This window comes from Nesoenas mayeri, assembly GCF_963082525.1.
Source record: "Nesoenas mayeri genome assembly, chromosome: 7".
Classification (NCBI taxonomy): Eukaryota; Metazoa; Chordata; class Aves; order Columbiformes; family Columbidae; genus Nesoenas; species Nesoenas mayeri.
This window is the reverse complement of record NC_137551.1, coordinates 8694884-8709328: the sequence shown is the minus strand read 5'-3', so window position 1 is coordinate 8709328 and position 14445 is coordinate 8694884. Positions and strand designations below refer to the sequence as shown.

Genomic DNA, 14445 nt, shown 5'->3' with positions numbered 1-14445 from the left:
AGAGAGTTATTTGTAAAACACAGGTACAGGGGAAGAACACTAACCATTTGGAACTGCAGCAATAGGAACTCAGTGATGAACTGAAAACAAACCAAAAGCCTCAATGCATGAATTAAACAAGAGCTGCAGACACTGAGCTAAGCTAAATAGATTTTACATCTTACTGCTTAAATGCTATAAATTGGCAATTGGCAAGCTGCAGTTCCTGCTGAAACTCACACAGGGTCCTGCACATCCAAATAAGGGGAGGTCTGACCCGACAGGTGATGTTGGTACAGGGGAGGGAAGCAGTTGCCGAAGGAGTTTTAAATACTTGGGAACCACTGAAACCACGTCAAGCCCGTCCAGCACCAAGGAGTGAGCTGGAATGGGCAGTAGCGCAAACACCTCAGAAGCATTGTCAGAGGCATGGGAAACAGAGCACTTCACTACCCCCTCACAGATTTCACATCACTTTGTGGATTGATACAAATGAAATCTCAGCTACAAAGTACTTCTGCCACACTAACACACACCAACAGGTTAAGTCCAATCCAGCACTGCATCCTCTTTCTCCAGGATAAAAGTAGGCTGATGCGGTTTTACTGAACATCATGACCAAAATATTATATATTAAAATTAAAACCAAAACCAAACCATCAACCCACACTGCACAAAAAAAAAAGAAACTCACCACCCAGAAAATACTTATTTTCAGGCTAAGAGTCCACTACCAATGTAAATCAACCATTTCAGAGCTTAATCCACATAAGAATTAAAAAAAAAAGTAATAATTAAAAAAATTCTTCTGCCATTTGCTTTCATCTTCAGTGCGTTCTTCTTAAGTATTTCGATATTTGACCATTTTGTCCAATATTTAATTCTTTAGTTACAATTATAAAACAATTCTCAATTTTATAGAAGTAGCAGCAAAAGCACCATTCCAGGAAACCCGAGGTAAAATTGGGAGTAAGAGATTCAGAAAAAATAGAGTATTATCAGCAAGAGCTCAAAGAATTTTTGAAAGTGTTCTTAATTGCAAAGCAGAAACTATTGTTAGTGAGATAACAAGAAAATTATCTGAAAGGATTAATTTTCAGACAGATGAATAAAAAAGAGGCTTAAGTTAAATATCACTGCAATACAAAAATGTACAAATACCTTCTTCAACATCTGACAAATATTCAGCATCACTGAGTATTTCAGGGGCATTGGCTTTACGAACTGCATGATTTAAATAAATAAAATAATTAAATAAAAGCATAGATACAACGTGTCAACAAAACAATGTAAAACAATAACAAATGTGCAAAGACCGTACCCAAACTAATAATGCTTGCTGGTTGCTTTTTAAAGCAAATATTTCTCACAATGACAAAAGACTGGAAAATAAGAAGGTTCTGCTATTTTTTAATACCTTCATCATCAGACATATCAAGAACTTCATTCATGGTTTCAGGCACATTCATTTTGTGTTTTTCTGTAACAGTCTGTCAAAGAAAAAAATCATTTCAGATTGCAGGCATAATTTTTCTTAAAATTATAGTTATTTTAAAAATTAAATGCAAGGTAGGACATATTTTTATCTGCAGTTAGGAAAATAAGATTTAGCTTTTTTACCTTATTTTTCACTTTCCTTTTCATAGATGTATTGAACAACACATAAAAAAATGACTATATCAAATAATACAGATATAGGCAATATGTTTGTGCTTTAAGTGATATTCAAATTTTCACAGCAGAAAAAGCATGAGCTGAAAGCCTAAAAGATCATAATATCAAAAGAAGAAACAAGTTGACTGAAAAGACTTCCATGTAAAGTTTTTAATAACTCTTTAAATAGTTGTCTAAATTTTAAGCAGGAATATGTCATCTCTATTTAAACTAAACTTTCCGAGGAAAGTATTTTGGCTTTGTCCTTAGAAAAGTGCTGCAATTTGGGAGCAGGCTTAATCTATGTGGATTTTTCCAGAGGTGCATCAGCATAAATTGTGTGTTTTTTCCCCACAAATGAGAACAACTGTAACCACATACAGGTTAAATGATACCCCTTAAGGAATTAATGCATGAAAGACACTCAGAAGTGGTTGGTTGACTTTCATCCTAATGTTTATATTGATTCAGACTCAAAGACCAATATAAAGCAAATATTAGAGGCAGAAAAAAGTATGTTATGAAAGGCCGAAATCTGTTCCTAGAATACCTGTATATCCCACAAATGACGGACACATACACATTTTACGCTCCAGCTGGGGTACAGCACAACAAGCACTGGTAAAGTTTTAGGTCACACAGGAGCCTTTGCAGAGTTACTATTCAAGGAGTGTAGTGGAATTTAAAACAAACGAACAAACAAAACACAGCCAAAAAACAACACCAAAACAAAAAAATCCACCATACCAAAAGCCACTCCCATCTTTATGGGATTTTTGTGTTACGTTGGTTTTAATCACCATTAAGTCTCATCCTTGATATATAAATAAGAAATTATTAACCAGTTCACGAGGACAAAACAGCTTTTCCATTTTAATTTATTTTAGAATACTTTTTAATTCTGGTCTCATGAATACCCATTTGGCTGTTCACGTTTCTTGGGTTATTGCCGTCACTTGATATCAGCAGGAGAGCTCCTGAATGCTCAAATATCACAAGATTTATAAAAAGCCTCACACCTATTTCATTCTGTGGGCATTACTTGCAAAGTTTTTAAACGCATTGCTGTTAAACTAGCAAAGCCACAGGACTTTTTTTTCAGGCACTACCGGATTTTTTTACTGGTGTTTGAGTATAAATTGTAGTAAAATTAGCTATGTTCCTCCCTGGTTTCATTACATTTACCTTTGGGAGTTGTTTAGCCACAAGCCTCAAAAAAATAAGTCTCAGCAGTCAAGTCTTGAAGAACCTCAGTTGTAAAATCAGATTTCATGTCTAGATTTCAAGAGTCTGACAATTGCACACTTGTGACTGATAAGCAGCATATTTTGATTTTAATGGAAACTATTTCTGGGTTTATCTTGAGAGCAGGTATTTGGGGTACTATTGGCCTTTCAGCATCTGCCATTTCTTCTAGCACAATTCACAACCTGACCCACCATTTCTCTACTATTCTTTATCTACAGGACATGAATGATCGGTCATCTCACGCAGCACAAGTTCCTCCAGCTGCTTGGTTCTACAAGCTAAGAATGACCTTGTAATATTGGGAGTTCTTAGTAGAAAAATGTGGGTTTACTTTTCCTGCAACTACCTAGTTGTATACTAGGCAATCATTCAAATTTATGCTACCCCGTATAATCTTCTCCATCAAATTTTTCAGGCTGTGGAAGACTATTTTGAAATCTTTCTAGAGAGAAACGTGTTCCTCAGAAAACCTAGAGATAAGCTGTAGGAAAAAATCGTGATTATTTTCTGTCATACTGCTTTATATTTTATCATTCTGGCATTTTAGTGTGGTTGATTTTCTGTAAGCCACTGAATTATAGAGCACAGCCAGGAAAGTCACTGGAATAAAAGGCACATGCAGTAGTAGAGCTAAAATGTGCCTGTCATCCCAAATGCTCATCATACTGCAACCACCTGCTTGCATTGGTAGACCACGCGTACGGGGGACGACAAAACATGGAACACACAGTAACTCTTTTCCATCTCTCATACTCCTAAAAATACATATGTGCACATGCTCCCCTTTTTCATTTTACTCAGAAGAAAAAAAGAAGTTGCAGAAAGCGAAAAGTAAATTTGGAGCCAATGCTCTGGATTTATGTTCTTAAGACGCAATTTTGCCTTTACTACAACGGTGGTGCAGGGAGGCTCCTCACCTCACAGAGCTGTTGTCTGAGAGCCAGGCCAGAGTTCATGTGTGAGTGAGGGAATGGCTGTCTAGGGTTGCAGGGGCTGACTGTGGCTGCTTGCAGAAGACAACCTCTCACCATCTTTCAGAAGATACCAGGAACTATGCAATGGGGTCCTTTTAAGTAAATTCCAAACATTTTGTGGATTGGAATAGGTTCTCTTAGGCCAAATACAAGCCATCATACATCAGTCCCTTAGCAAACCCTCTCAAAAGGCAGAAGTAGCTTCTATTTAACACAAGTCTATAGGAATGTCTTTTCAACCGTATTTGTGTGGTTTGTGCCCTAAACAACAAGATGTGCACATAAAGACAGCAGCTGTGACCAGTCATTTGCACTGTTTTCTGCTCAGTTGATACTCTTTCTGCATACATCCTGATAACGTCTACTACCTTAAAAATATAACGCTCATATTTGACGTAATATCCACTTTATAATGCTAAAAGGAAATAGGCAGAAATTGAACTGGAGTCTTGGTTGACATGTAACTAAACAAAGCTGAATACACTTAGGACAAATTCTTCCATTCATTACTGAACTAAGCTGTACTTACAATTGTAGTCATGGTCTCTTCTGTCACCACCTTCAATGTGTCAACGACTGAAATGTAGCCAAGTCGCTTAGCAATGGCGAGGGCAGTGTTTCCATTCTGGCAAATGAAGCATTTATAACAACAGTTGAACGTTAGCAAGGCTAAGCATAGAGACTGCTAGCTAACTGTAGAAAAATGCACAATACAGGTCAAATAAATTTTTGTGTGGTGGTGATTGAAATAAATATCTTTTGGGTAGTAGGATATATAACTACAAGTTTTCAACTCTTTAGAGAAATGGGATGAGAATTAAAAGACTTTCAGATCTTTGCTGTTCTAGTTTTGAAAGAGATGATGGCACAGAGGATGCGGAAGCGATGGGAATCTGCTTCCTCTGCTCTTTTCCTCTCCCACCGTGCACTTTTTTTCCACATTTTCCTTGCTCAAAAATGCGTTATGTGGGGTGGGACAGCTGAGCCCGGACGGGGAAAGACCCCCTGCACTTACCAGGGTGAGCTCGTTGGGTGCCGCGCCGTGCTGGAGCAGGACGTTGATGACGTGGGTGTGCCCCTGCTGCGCAGCCTGGTGCAGTGGTGTGTACCCATTCTGCAGGGACAGGGAAAGGGACAGGGACAGGCTGCAGCGCGGAGCACAGGCTGCCCCCGCGGAACAAGCAAGGTAGAGGCGGAAAAAAACTCACCTTCGTTTTGGCATTAACTTTTGCAGAATGTTGCAGAAGGAAGTTAACAATTTTTATGTTTCCGTAGTGGCAGCCAACGTGTAAAGGAGTGTATCCCATCTAGAATGAACACAAGCTATTAGTAAACAAGAATATCCCACATGTCCCCTGGCAAAGAAAGTAGACAAGAGATAGGAAAAACAAAACAAAACAAAACACAACTTTATTTCTTGGCATATGTGAAAAATCCTCCAACCCTGGGGGAAAAACAAAAAAAAAAAACAAAAACAAACAAACAACAAAAAACAAACAAACAAATAAACAAAAAAACCAAAAAACAAAACCAAAAGCACTACCCATGAATATTGATTCAAGTCCCATTCTTTGTGAACCTCTCTGAATGCCTTGTATTTCTGTAATCTTCAACACGTGCAATGTTGATTAAAGATTTATCTTCCTCTCCAATGATCAGACTATCAGGTCTCTAGGGCAGAGCCCACCTTTTTAAATAAATGTGTATATAATGCCTTGTACAGTGAGGTTCACATGTTTGGTGCTCCTACAGTGTGATAAACAAATAAGTAAATAAGTAATAACAACTTTTTGACAACCAGGCATGCTGAGGGCTGCCTCAGATCCCGTGCAATTTGCAGCCCATCCATTCTGACTGAAACACCCAGAAGGCAAAACAATGCAACTGATTTGCCAGCTCTGCCAGAACAATCAACTCCTGCAGAAACTGGAACACCAGCTGGCTCTAAGAAAGAAAGGTCTAATTTTTCACATGTCTGGCCTTATGTCATACAAATTGTAAGAAATTGCCTTTTCTCGACAACTGCAAAGAGGAGAAAGTTGAATATATCCTTTGCATTCCTTATTACTTATTTTTCATTGCTAGGGGACAGACTAAAAATGTTTGTCAACATTGGGACTCCCCCATCAAATCCTCTAAACTGAGCTAAATGGCTTTTTATAGCAAGGCACATGCATTTTGGAAATTTTTCTAAAACCAGTTAGTTCAAGAACAATATCACTACAAAACTTGACAAGGTTTTAAAAACCTACTGGTTTTTTTAAGAACTATTCCTGGTAGCAAAGCGGGAGTCACCAGGCTGACTATGAACTTGCTCACTTTGAACCCCACATATATAAAATAAGTCAAACAGCATGTTGAAACCTGTTAACTGTAATAAGCACTTTCATCAACAGTTAACATTTAACATACAATGCAACAAAACAAAGAGGACCAAAGCTTGATCTTGCTGCTCTTTTTCTAATCTCTTAGTCCATGAGAACACTGTTAGCAGTTTTGAAAAAGTTGGGACTTACTTGAGAGCTTAACCTATTAGAAATTATTAGGTTATCCTTCTTGAAGTAATTACCTTTTCGTGCCTTATCTTCCCTGCAAGACAACACTATCTCTTCTTCCTTAACAAATGTGATCAATCCAGAGCTGTGCAAAGGACAGTTCTGGAGATGGCTCCCTCTAAACAGGACACTTACTATTTTACCCCATGGCACGGAGAGAGGCCACTTTTCCCCAAACCTTCCCCCAGCTCATACTAAAGCCTAAAGCTTGACGGCTTTCCAGGGGATGGCTTGGTCGGCTCACAGAGGTGCATTAATGGGGCTTTCCCCTCCCTTGAGGTGAGTTGCTGGGATTCCTTTCTCCTTTAAAGGTCAGGTTTCATGGGCCTGCTTGAAAGACTCCAAGATGCCAGAAGCATGATCTTAGCTAGTGTTCACAAGGGGCTTCACCATTTTGCAAGCAGGAAAAAACTGCACTGCCAGTGTAATATGTCTTTTTCCTACTCTGTGGGACTTCCAATGAAGTATTTGCCTCATGTTCCACTACCAGTTTTTTATGGAAAAATCAATTGCTAGCCTGTAAAAACCATATCTGATATGAAATACAAATACATTAAACATATGGTAAAATACACTGCAAATGTGCACTGCTGTTCATCTGTAAGAATCCTGTTTTATTTCCAGTGGCAGAAAGGTCAATTATAATATATATATGGGGAAACATGGCCATGGTGTATGTCTTGGCTACTGGTAGAGTCCAAAGCAGTCACATAGCCAGAAGGAAAATACACTCTTTGGGACTGAACCATCTGGAACTAGATCCAAAAGCCAACCTTGTGGGTAGAACCACTGAAAGATGGGCTGGTCTTGTATTGACCAGGTTCCAGCTGCTCTCATCAGTGTTTAAAGGTGAAAACGTGTCTGTGCTTTCCTGCTCAGAGAAGAAAAGCCTGGTGCCCAAGAGGTAGAGACACACAGGGAGTCAAAAGCTGCAGCCAGTCATCCTTCATTTGTACATCCATGCCAGTGAGGTGTGGCCAGGTTAGACAACTTGGTCAAAAGCACTGAGGAGGCAAGTCCAAGGTCAGCCTGGGGTTCAGGAGTCAGCATCACCCCACATATTGAAACCATCAGGTCAAAGTTGGTCAGGAGAAAAAGAAAACTTCAAATGTGAACTTTTTCCACTAGAGGTAAGTTTTGAGTGTCCAAGGGTTTAGAGACACAATTTTCTTCATGTCACTTCGCCTCTGAGACTGCTTCACACAAGGTTACCTAATTTCAGTTGTATTAACACATGCTAAGAGATGGTAGCTGCGTCAGTTACTTTAAATTAGGGTGTGTATTTTTTCTTCAGTTAATTATATACCCTTTGCCATCTGAAGAAACTACTAGCTTTGACAACCAGGACAAGTTAATCATTGCAAGAAACAGCACTGGATCCAAATTCCATTGGCATCAGCAGAATGAAACTTTCCATTGACTTATGGGAACATTGCCAGATGACTACAAAGAACGTTCCTGCAGAATAGCTGCACGCAGAGCCTGAGCACCAGCTAACACGTAATCATCATGAACTAAACGCTGGGACCTCGTCTTACAGTTGCTGTTAGTTTAGGGTTGGCCTAACAACTTCCCAGGGTCTGAAGTGGACAGGGCTCTCTGAGCTGGTCAGTCTTGAGTCTTCGGCAGGACACTGAGTGTACTCGCAGCCATGGACCTCAAATGCAGCTTGTAAGGCCCCTGCTCCTACACGTCCAAAGACAAACTCAAATAAAAACACGGCCAAACTACCAAATCATCAGTTTAAAAAATATGCTGTGAAACCTACTCATACAAAAACTTAATTCCCTCGTCCCCCTTCAAAATACAGACCTCTTAACATGAACTGCAAGATCAACAAAAATCAGGCACCACAAAAACAACTGGGGAGATGAAATTCAAAGTCAAGGGCCATTTGCTGGGAACCCCCTGCTAATAACCCTAAAACATTAAAATCTGGAGAGTATCAGAGAGAGCCAAGACCATCTGATCTCAACTTTCCCTTCAAAGTGCTTGTGTAAAGTTTCCTCTCTCCAGCCCATAACACTGAAGAAGGAGCTATCAAACTCCTGATGTTTACTGTAGTACAACATCAATTTCCTCTATAAATGGTAGATAGAAAGATTTACATCTGGTGTCTTCATAAATGGCTAGAAGAGTAATTATTGATGCACTCCTGACCAGTCTGATGTTTAAATAAGAGACTAAGTGAAAACTTTTCCTCTTTCCCCTCCAAATGTGTGGTGGAAATCACTAACATCTCCATGGTGACATGGTCACTATTCTCCCTGCTACAACTCCTGATGTCCCAGAGCTGAAGCTTTAAGAGGCTTCCTCTGAAGCTTTTGGTGCTGCTGGCCTGGTCAAGTGTGGCAGCTTCTCTGCTCCAGGCACCCCACATGTCCTGCGGAGTGATGTGGGCACCTGCTAGCCTGGTGGCAAAATCCCACTTCCCTGTCTGAACTCCCCAGAGGAGCCCAGGAGCTTTCTTTTGAGTTTGCCATGCCCTGTGGTCACCTCACGTCACGTCGTGTTTGGTGAGGCAGTGCCTAATGCAGCACACAGTTGCTGACAGCAGAGTGACACAGATCTGACACGGTGGGTCATATCTCACAGGGCATGTTAGACCTCATCAGCCAACAGAGGACAACTTTCATGTTTATAGTCAGCAATGGTAGTAGTGAAGTCATTGGTCAAAATAAAACTAATTAGCAAAATGTCATTTTAACGCCTGAGACCCAGAGAAGATACCTCTTTAGCTTCTCAGCTACAGCACAGATTCCTACATTCAACTGTTTCTGTCTCAGGAAGGTATAACATTTATATTTATATTTCAACATCCTCATGGAAAACAGATATTCTGTTAATTTTTCTGAAATCCTCCAACTGGAAGATTATGGAATTTCACAAGCAAATTAACTATAAAAGTAGTAATTCTCATGGCCACTTGAGCTCACTACTTTTACTCTGTATAGAAATGTGTCCAGGAGGCTAAAATATTTTGCTTCGAAACAAAAAACAACAACCAGGCAAACCCAGCCCCAGCTATGCACATTTCTGCACAGCAGTTTAGGTTCAGAGTTATGTTTACTGGCAAAGCACCAAGGGACTTAGTAGGCATCCTAATATAGAAAAAGTTCCTTCCAAGAAAATCGGGGCTTTTGTTTAATACAGCTTTAACACGCATCACCTTTTGGCACTCAGCTACCTTGCTACTTTTAGCTGTTTTTAAAGAATGAGCAGCAATACGGGAGTTAGCAGCTGGGAAAGGCTTATCAAAAGCCACAAGACTAAGTGCCAAAAAAACCCCACCAAAACCCAACAACTCAGAATTACTGTGCTTTTCACAATACTAACGGAACATACAAACACAAAGCATCTTTTATTCTCTTGCCTTTCAGGGTTTTTTTTAAGGAAATTATCATAAGCCTTGTGTATCATGTCAGTGAATTACTTTAATGTCCTCCACTGATAATAACCATAAATCTTAACAGCTTGAATTACTGCATCTTTCTAGTCATGCTGACTCTCAAGCTGCTCTGTTTTTGTTTTTCTGCTGTAAATGTCAGACAATGAAGCTACAGTATTATTGTTGGTAAGGCTAGAAAATATTCTAGACCCAAAGACCACAAAGGTATGCAGCCTTGATTGAATGAAACAGGCAAACCTTGTGTACATACACCCTTCACTGCTTTGCTGAATCGGGGCCTACCAAGTTGCAGTACCTAGCAAAGGTTCATTATTGCACGTTATTAGGCTGGAAATGTCCACACAAATGTCTTTATAAGAACCAAGTATGTACCAAGAGCCAGGGAGAAACACATAATATACCATGAAGATATACCGAAGGGATCAGCATTTGAGCATTGGTTCTTTATGAAAGCATTTCTTCTTCATAGCACTTCCCACTCCCCCTGCCTCCTTCCTACCTCTTTCTGCATCTGAAAATTAGATATTCCAATGGAAAAATTGGATTGCTGTTATGAATCACTGTAGCACTCAGGCTGCTATGGGCCCCCTGTTAGAACAAGGCAGGCAGACCTGAATAAATCTCCCTGAATAAATCTGAAATAAGAGGCTCAACTCAACCTGCAAAAGAACATCATGACCTCTCAGTCACCATTATCTCCTACCAATACGACAGTTTCAGGAACAAAAGACAGTTTAATACTGGCTTTATAATCCAGACAGTCAGCAACCAGGGACTGTGAGTCCATCAATGCCCCTGGCAGAAGCCCAACACTAAGTGCAGTGTAACAACTGTTTGACCAAAATGACCTGCACTGAGATCAAAGCTCCACGTCCTGCTCTTCATCCTTGACTGAACACCAGCACTCTTTCTAAGTCTTCCTTTGCCAGTCCACCATCGTAATGCTGTATCCCACAATAACACTATCCAATGGGATAAACAGCTGAAAAATGAGATATGGAGACCTGCTGAGCCATGAAACAATATTTCACTCATGCCAACTCTCAGCAGAAAACCCCTACAACAAAAGCAATGTCACATGTACCAACATAGCTTTTACACACTCAACACAACCATCAGAGATAGAATATCCACTCACAGCCATGGCTTCAGATCGACTTTAACTCCCAGTAGTATGTGCAAGAAGGGCATTCCTTGTGTTAAACATGCTATTGCATAACACAGTTTCAGCACTGACAGCTCTTCAATAGACCTAAATTCAGGCACAAAAATGTAATGCCAGAACGGACAGAAACTGCTGTCTTTGCAGAGGGACCCTAATGTGCCTTCTATGAACACTAAATCAAGTTTTCAAAGCTTTCTAAATGTGAAGGCTTTGAAGCTTCACTACTGGAAGTGCATTTTAGTGTTGCTACTTTTCTACTGTTCTATTAATTACTTCTTGCATATTGAGATAAGGTGTCTTCTGTGGCTCATCTGTTGGAGCTCAGGCTAACATGGCCAGTCTTAAAACCACATAACAAAATCCCATCCTCAAGTGGCAGGAGCAGCCTTGTGGCCTCTCAAGCACTAGTTCTGGCACACTAAACCAGTGTTGTTTAGGCTCCAGCACTGGCTGAGACAGACTCTCACAATTCTAGGATTAGAGGCTCATTAGTTAATAGATGCAGCAGAACCAGATGGATCTCATAACACCACCAATAAATGGACTTCAAAACCAGCAGCTATTCTTCCTATTGTGCTTTTTCCTACAACAAAGCTCAGGGGAAAATATTTCTTGGGAGGGAAAGCAACCCAATAGAGAACCACAATTGCAATGGTTCAGGTCTGAAAGCAAATTTGGAAATGTTCATAAATTTTAGCGCCAGAACTGATCTTAATCATACAGATTAATCTCCCGCACAAGAGATTTTTTCTGTAATATTAGATTTTTTTTTTCCCTGCTGTAGCTTCAAGATACAAAATATATTTCTTCCCAATCTTCTCCTCTAAACACCTGAAAAACCCCAGTTGTGTGTGGCACTTGCAACCTGAGCAGGAATAAGAACTCCCATGTGTCAGAATTGCAAACTCTACATGTTTTCACAGGGAGTGTAAGTTATATATAAATGATGATTAAAGAACATGTACTAGAGGTGGAAGATGATAGCTCATTGGTCCCTACCCAAGAAGTCGAATGACCTACTAAGATATTAAGTGTTCTCCCTCTATTGACAGATACTGTGCTGAAGGGACATAACTGATGTTTATTTAACAGGGGAAAATGAGGAATATGATGAAAGAACCTTAACAAAGAAAAAAAACACAGAAAAAAAAAAAAAGACTACTGAATAGTCATCTAGACCACAAGAACTGAGGTAACAAAAGCATATGGATGTAGAATGGAGAGAAGAAAACAGGTTAGTTGTGACACTGCTGGTAGCAGAGATTGCCAGTATAATGCCACTCTAAGCTGTGTGTCTTCACTAACTTCTAAGGCACAGATGGCCACATCTCTGCCACTGTATGTCCCAAGTAATGAATCTGAACTGGACAGGCTGGATGGTATCGTGCAAAAATGCGAGTATAGCAACAGTGCTTCTGAAGCCAACTCAGCTGTTGCTATATCTTGCTCTCCAGTGCTTCTGGTTTTAGAGGCAGCGTGCACAGACCTTTTATTCCCATAGAACAGTTAATCCATCTAAACAAGAGACCTTGTAGCTACAGAGCTGCTGTTTTACAAGCCAATCTAAGCTTAACCTGCATAGAATATGAGGTGAAAGTATAGTGGTTCTTATAGCATAACACTTTGCTTTCTTTGTAGAATTCCAGAGCTTGTCAGCAGTTTAGTTAGGAACTTGAGATCCTACTCCATGCTAAAATACATGGTGCTGCATTGGTACTTTTCTTATCTCACAGGCGGTGGTGAGTGGATATCTGGCAGACAACCACCCTGTGACCTGGAGGGCTCCCAGTTGCACCAACCCAGCAGGTGGGACTCCACACAAACCAGTGAATAACCATCAAACTCACTCTAACACAATCCTGCAAGGCACATGAGCACCTTCTTGCAGACAGTCTCCAAAGCAGAGAGGGCAAATTAGCAGGAGGATGAGCCATTGCAGGTGTTGCTCACCACAGAGGCCTACGGGATTAAAAACGTACATTTTCTCAGGCGGTGATTTGTCACACCACAAAGTAGTTCTGCTTAAATACACCATGACTTTGCCTGACCCACAAGTCCCAGCCCCACTTCCTGACAACTATGGGCAGTCCCATGGAAGCAAATGTGCACAAGTTTCATACATTAATATAACAGAGGAATGAAGGTGAACAACAAGGGACTTAACTGTTTTGTTTTGTATTTTTGTTTGCACGTTTTTGTTTCGTGTTTGAGTTTGTTGTTTTTTTTTTTTTTTAATTATGTGACTATTACAGATTGCAGGATTCAAGATGCAGACACTCAAATAGGGCTGCATCTTTTTTGACCCGTGCATGGTTTTACCTACTGACTAGTTCAATTTTCAGAGATGCAATTAAGAAATTCAGCTCCACCCAGAGGAGATCTCTGCATAAGAAACTGAAGCCCCTTTTCTGTGTGTCATAGGCCTGCTCCACCACATTGTCACCCTTCCAGGCTTAAAGTTCAGTACAGAGCTTGTGCAACTGTGCCAGGCTGGCCCTGTGACCCAACAAACATGTTCTGCCTCTCAGCTGTGACAGCGTCTCAGACGTTTCCACCATGTTAATGTGACTAAAAGGCCACTAGTCCAGAACTGGATCCTATTTGAACACTGAAGAGCAGGCAAAGGGGACACACGACTGCCTGCACCTGTCAATGTAAGCATCTCCTTAGACTACTTACTATTTGTGGGACACAAAAGAGTGGGAGAAAGGCAAACACAGACAAGCTGTACAGGCAAGGAGGCTATTAAGCTCTGACCAAGTTAAAAGAGCAGGTTCTGCAATGTCTTGCTACAGAAACCAAAACCAGGCAGGAACTATTTCCGGACAGGCAACTGCATACATCTGAAAAAATCAGGCAAAGAATGAACCAGGGCAGATTTCATCTGATGCTGGATGATTTTGCAGATAAGGATCCAGACTGAATTATCTGTAAAATATAGGCTGAGGGCACATTACAAAAGTATAAAGCTGGAGAAGCGCCCGGGATTTCAACAGAACTATTTTGGTTTCATGTCAGAATAATGCCACTGAAATCAGTAGCCCATACAGTTGGAATTACAAAGCAGAAAAAACACATAACAATGACTTTTTGCTCTGCCACAGATTATAATCAGCTGAGCTGCAGTGAGAGATGATGATGGATTCAGCCCTTGCTGAGATGTCAATGTGATGACAGAATGATAACATTACTGGACAGTCTGACACACCTGGACATTTCTGGGATGCAAGCACAGCACCTCACTTGTGGCAGACACCTAGCACAGAGCTGTGAAAGCTGCTACTCTGCACAAATGGTGCAGATCAGATTGTAAGACTTGGTTCATTTAGCTGATTTGATCAGCAAGAGTCCAAGTATTTGATCACAACTGACTTCTCACCCAGCTGAAGGAATGACTCTGAAATCTAGACAATACATGAAGAATCTAAGTGTAATCAACGCTGAGATCATTATCATTAAATT

At 40.4% G+C, this 14445-nt stretch overlaps 1 protein-coding gene across 2 annotated transcripts in view; it reads right to left on the bottom strand.

The window, feature by feature from the left end:
• Positions 1 to 14445, bottom strand: part of ANK3 (ankyrin 3) — a gene marked incomplete at both ends in the record, with an annotated part of 196456 nt that overhangs the window by 72979 nt on the left and 109032 nt on the right. For both annotated transcript variants that reach the window (XM_080347592.1, XM_080347593.1), the window contains 5 exons: positions 1141 to 1203; positions 1397 to 1469; positions 4384 to 4479; positions 4870 to 4968; positions 5063 to 5161. In XM_080347592.1, the coding sequence (XP_080203718.1) occupies positions 1141 to 1203; positions 1397 to 1469; positions 4384 to 4479; positions 4870 to 4968; positions 5063 to 5161 (430 nt within the window). The remainder of the gene's footprint in view (positions 1 to 1140; positions 1204 to 1396; positions 1470 to 4383; positions 4480 to 4869; positions 4969 to 5062; positions 5162 to 14445) is intronic.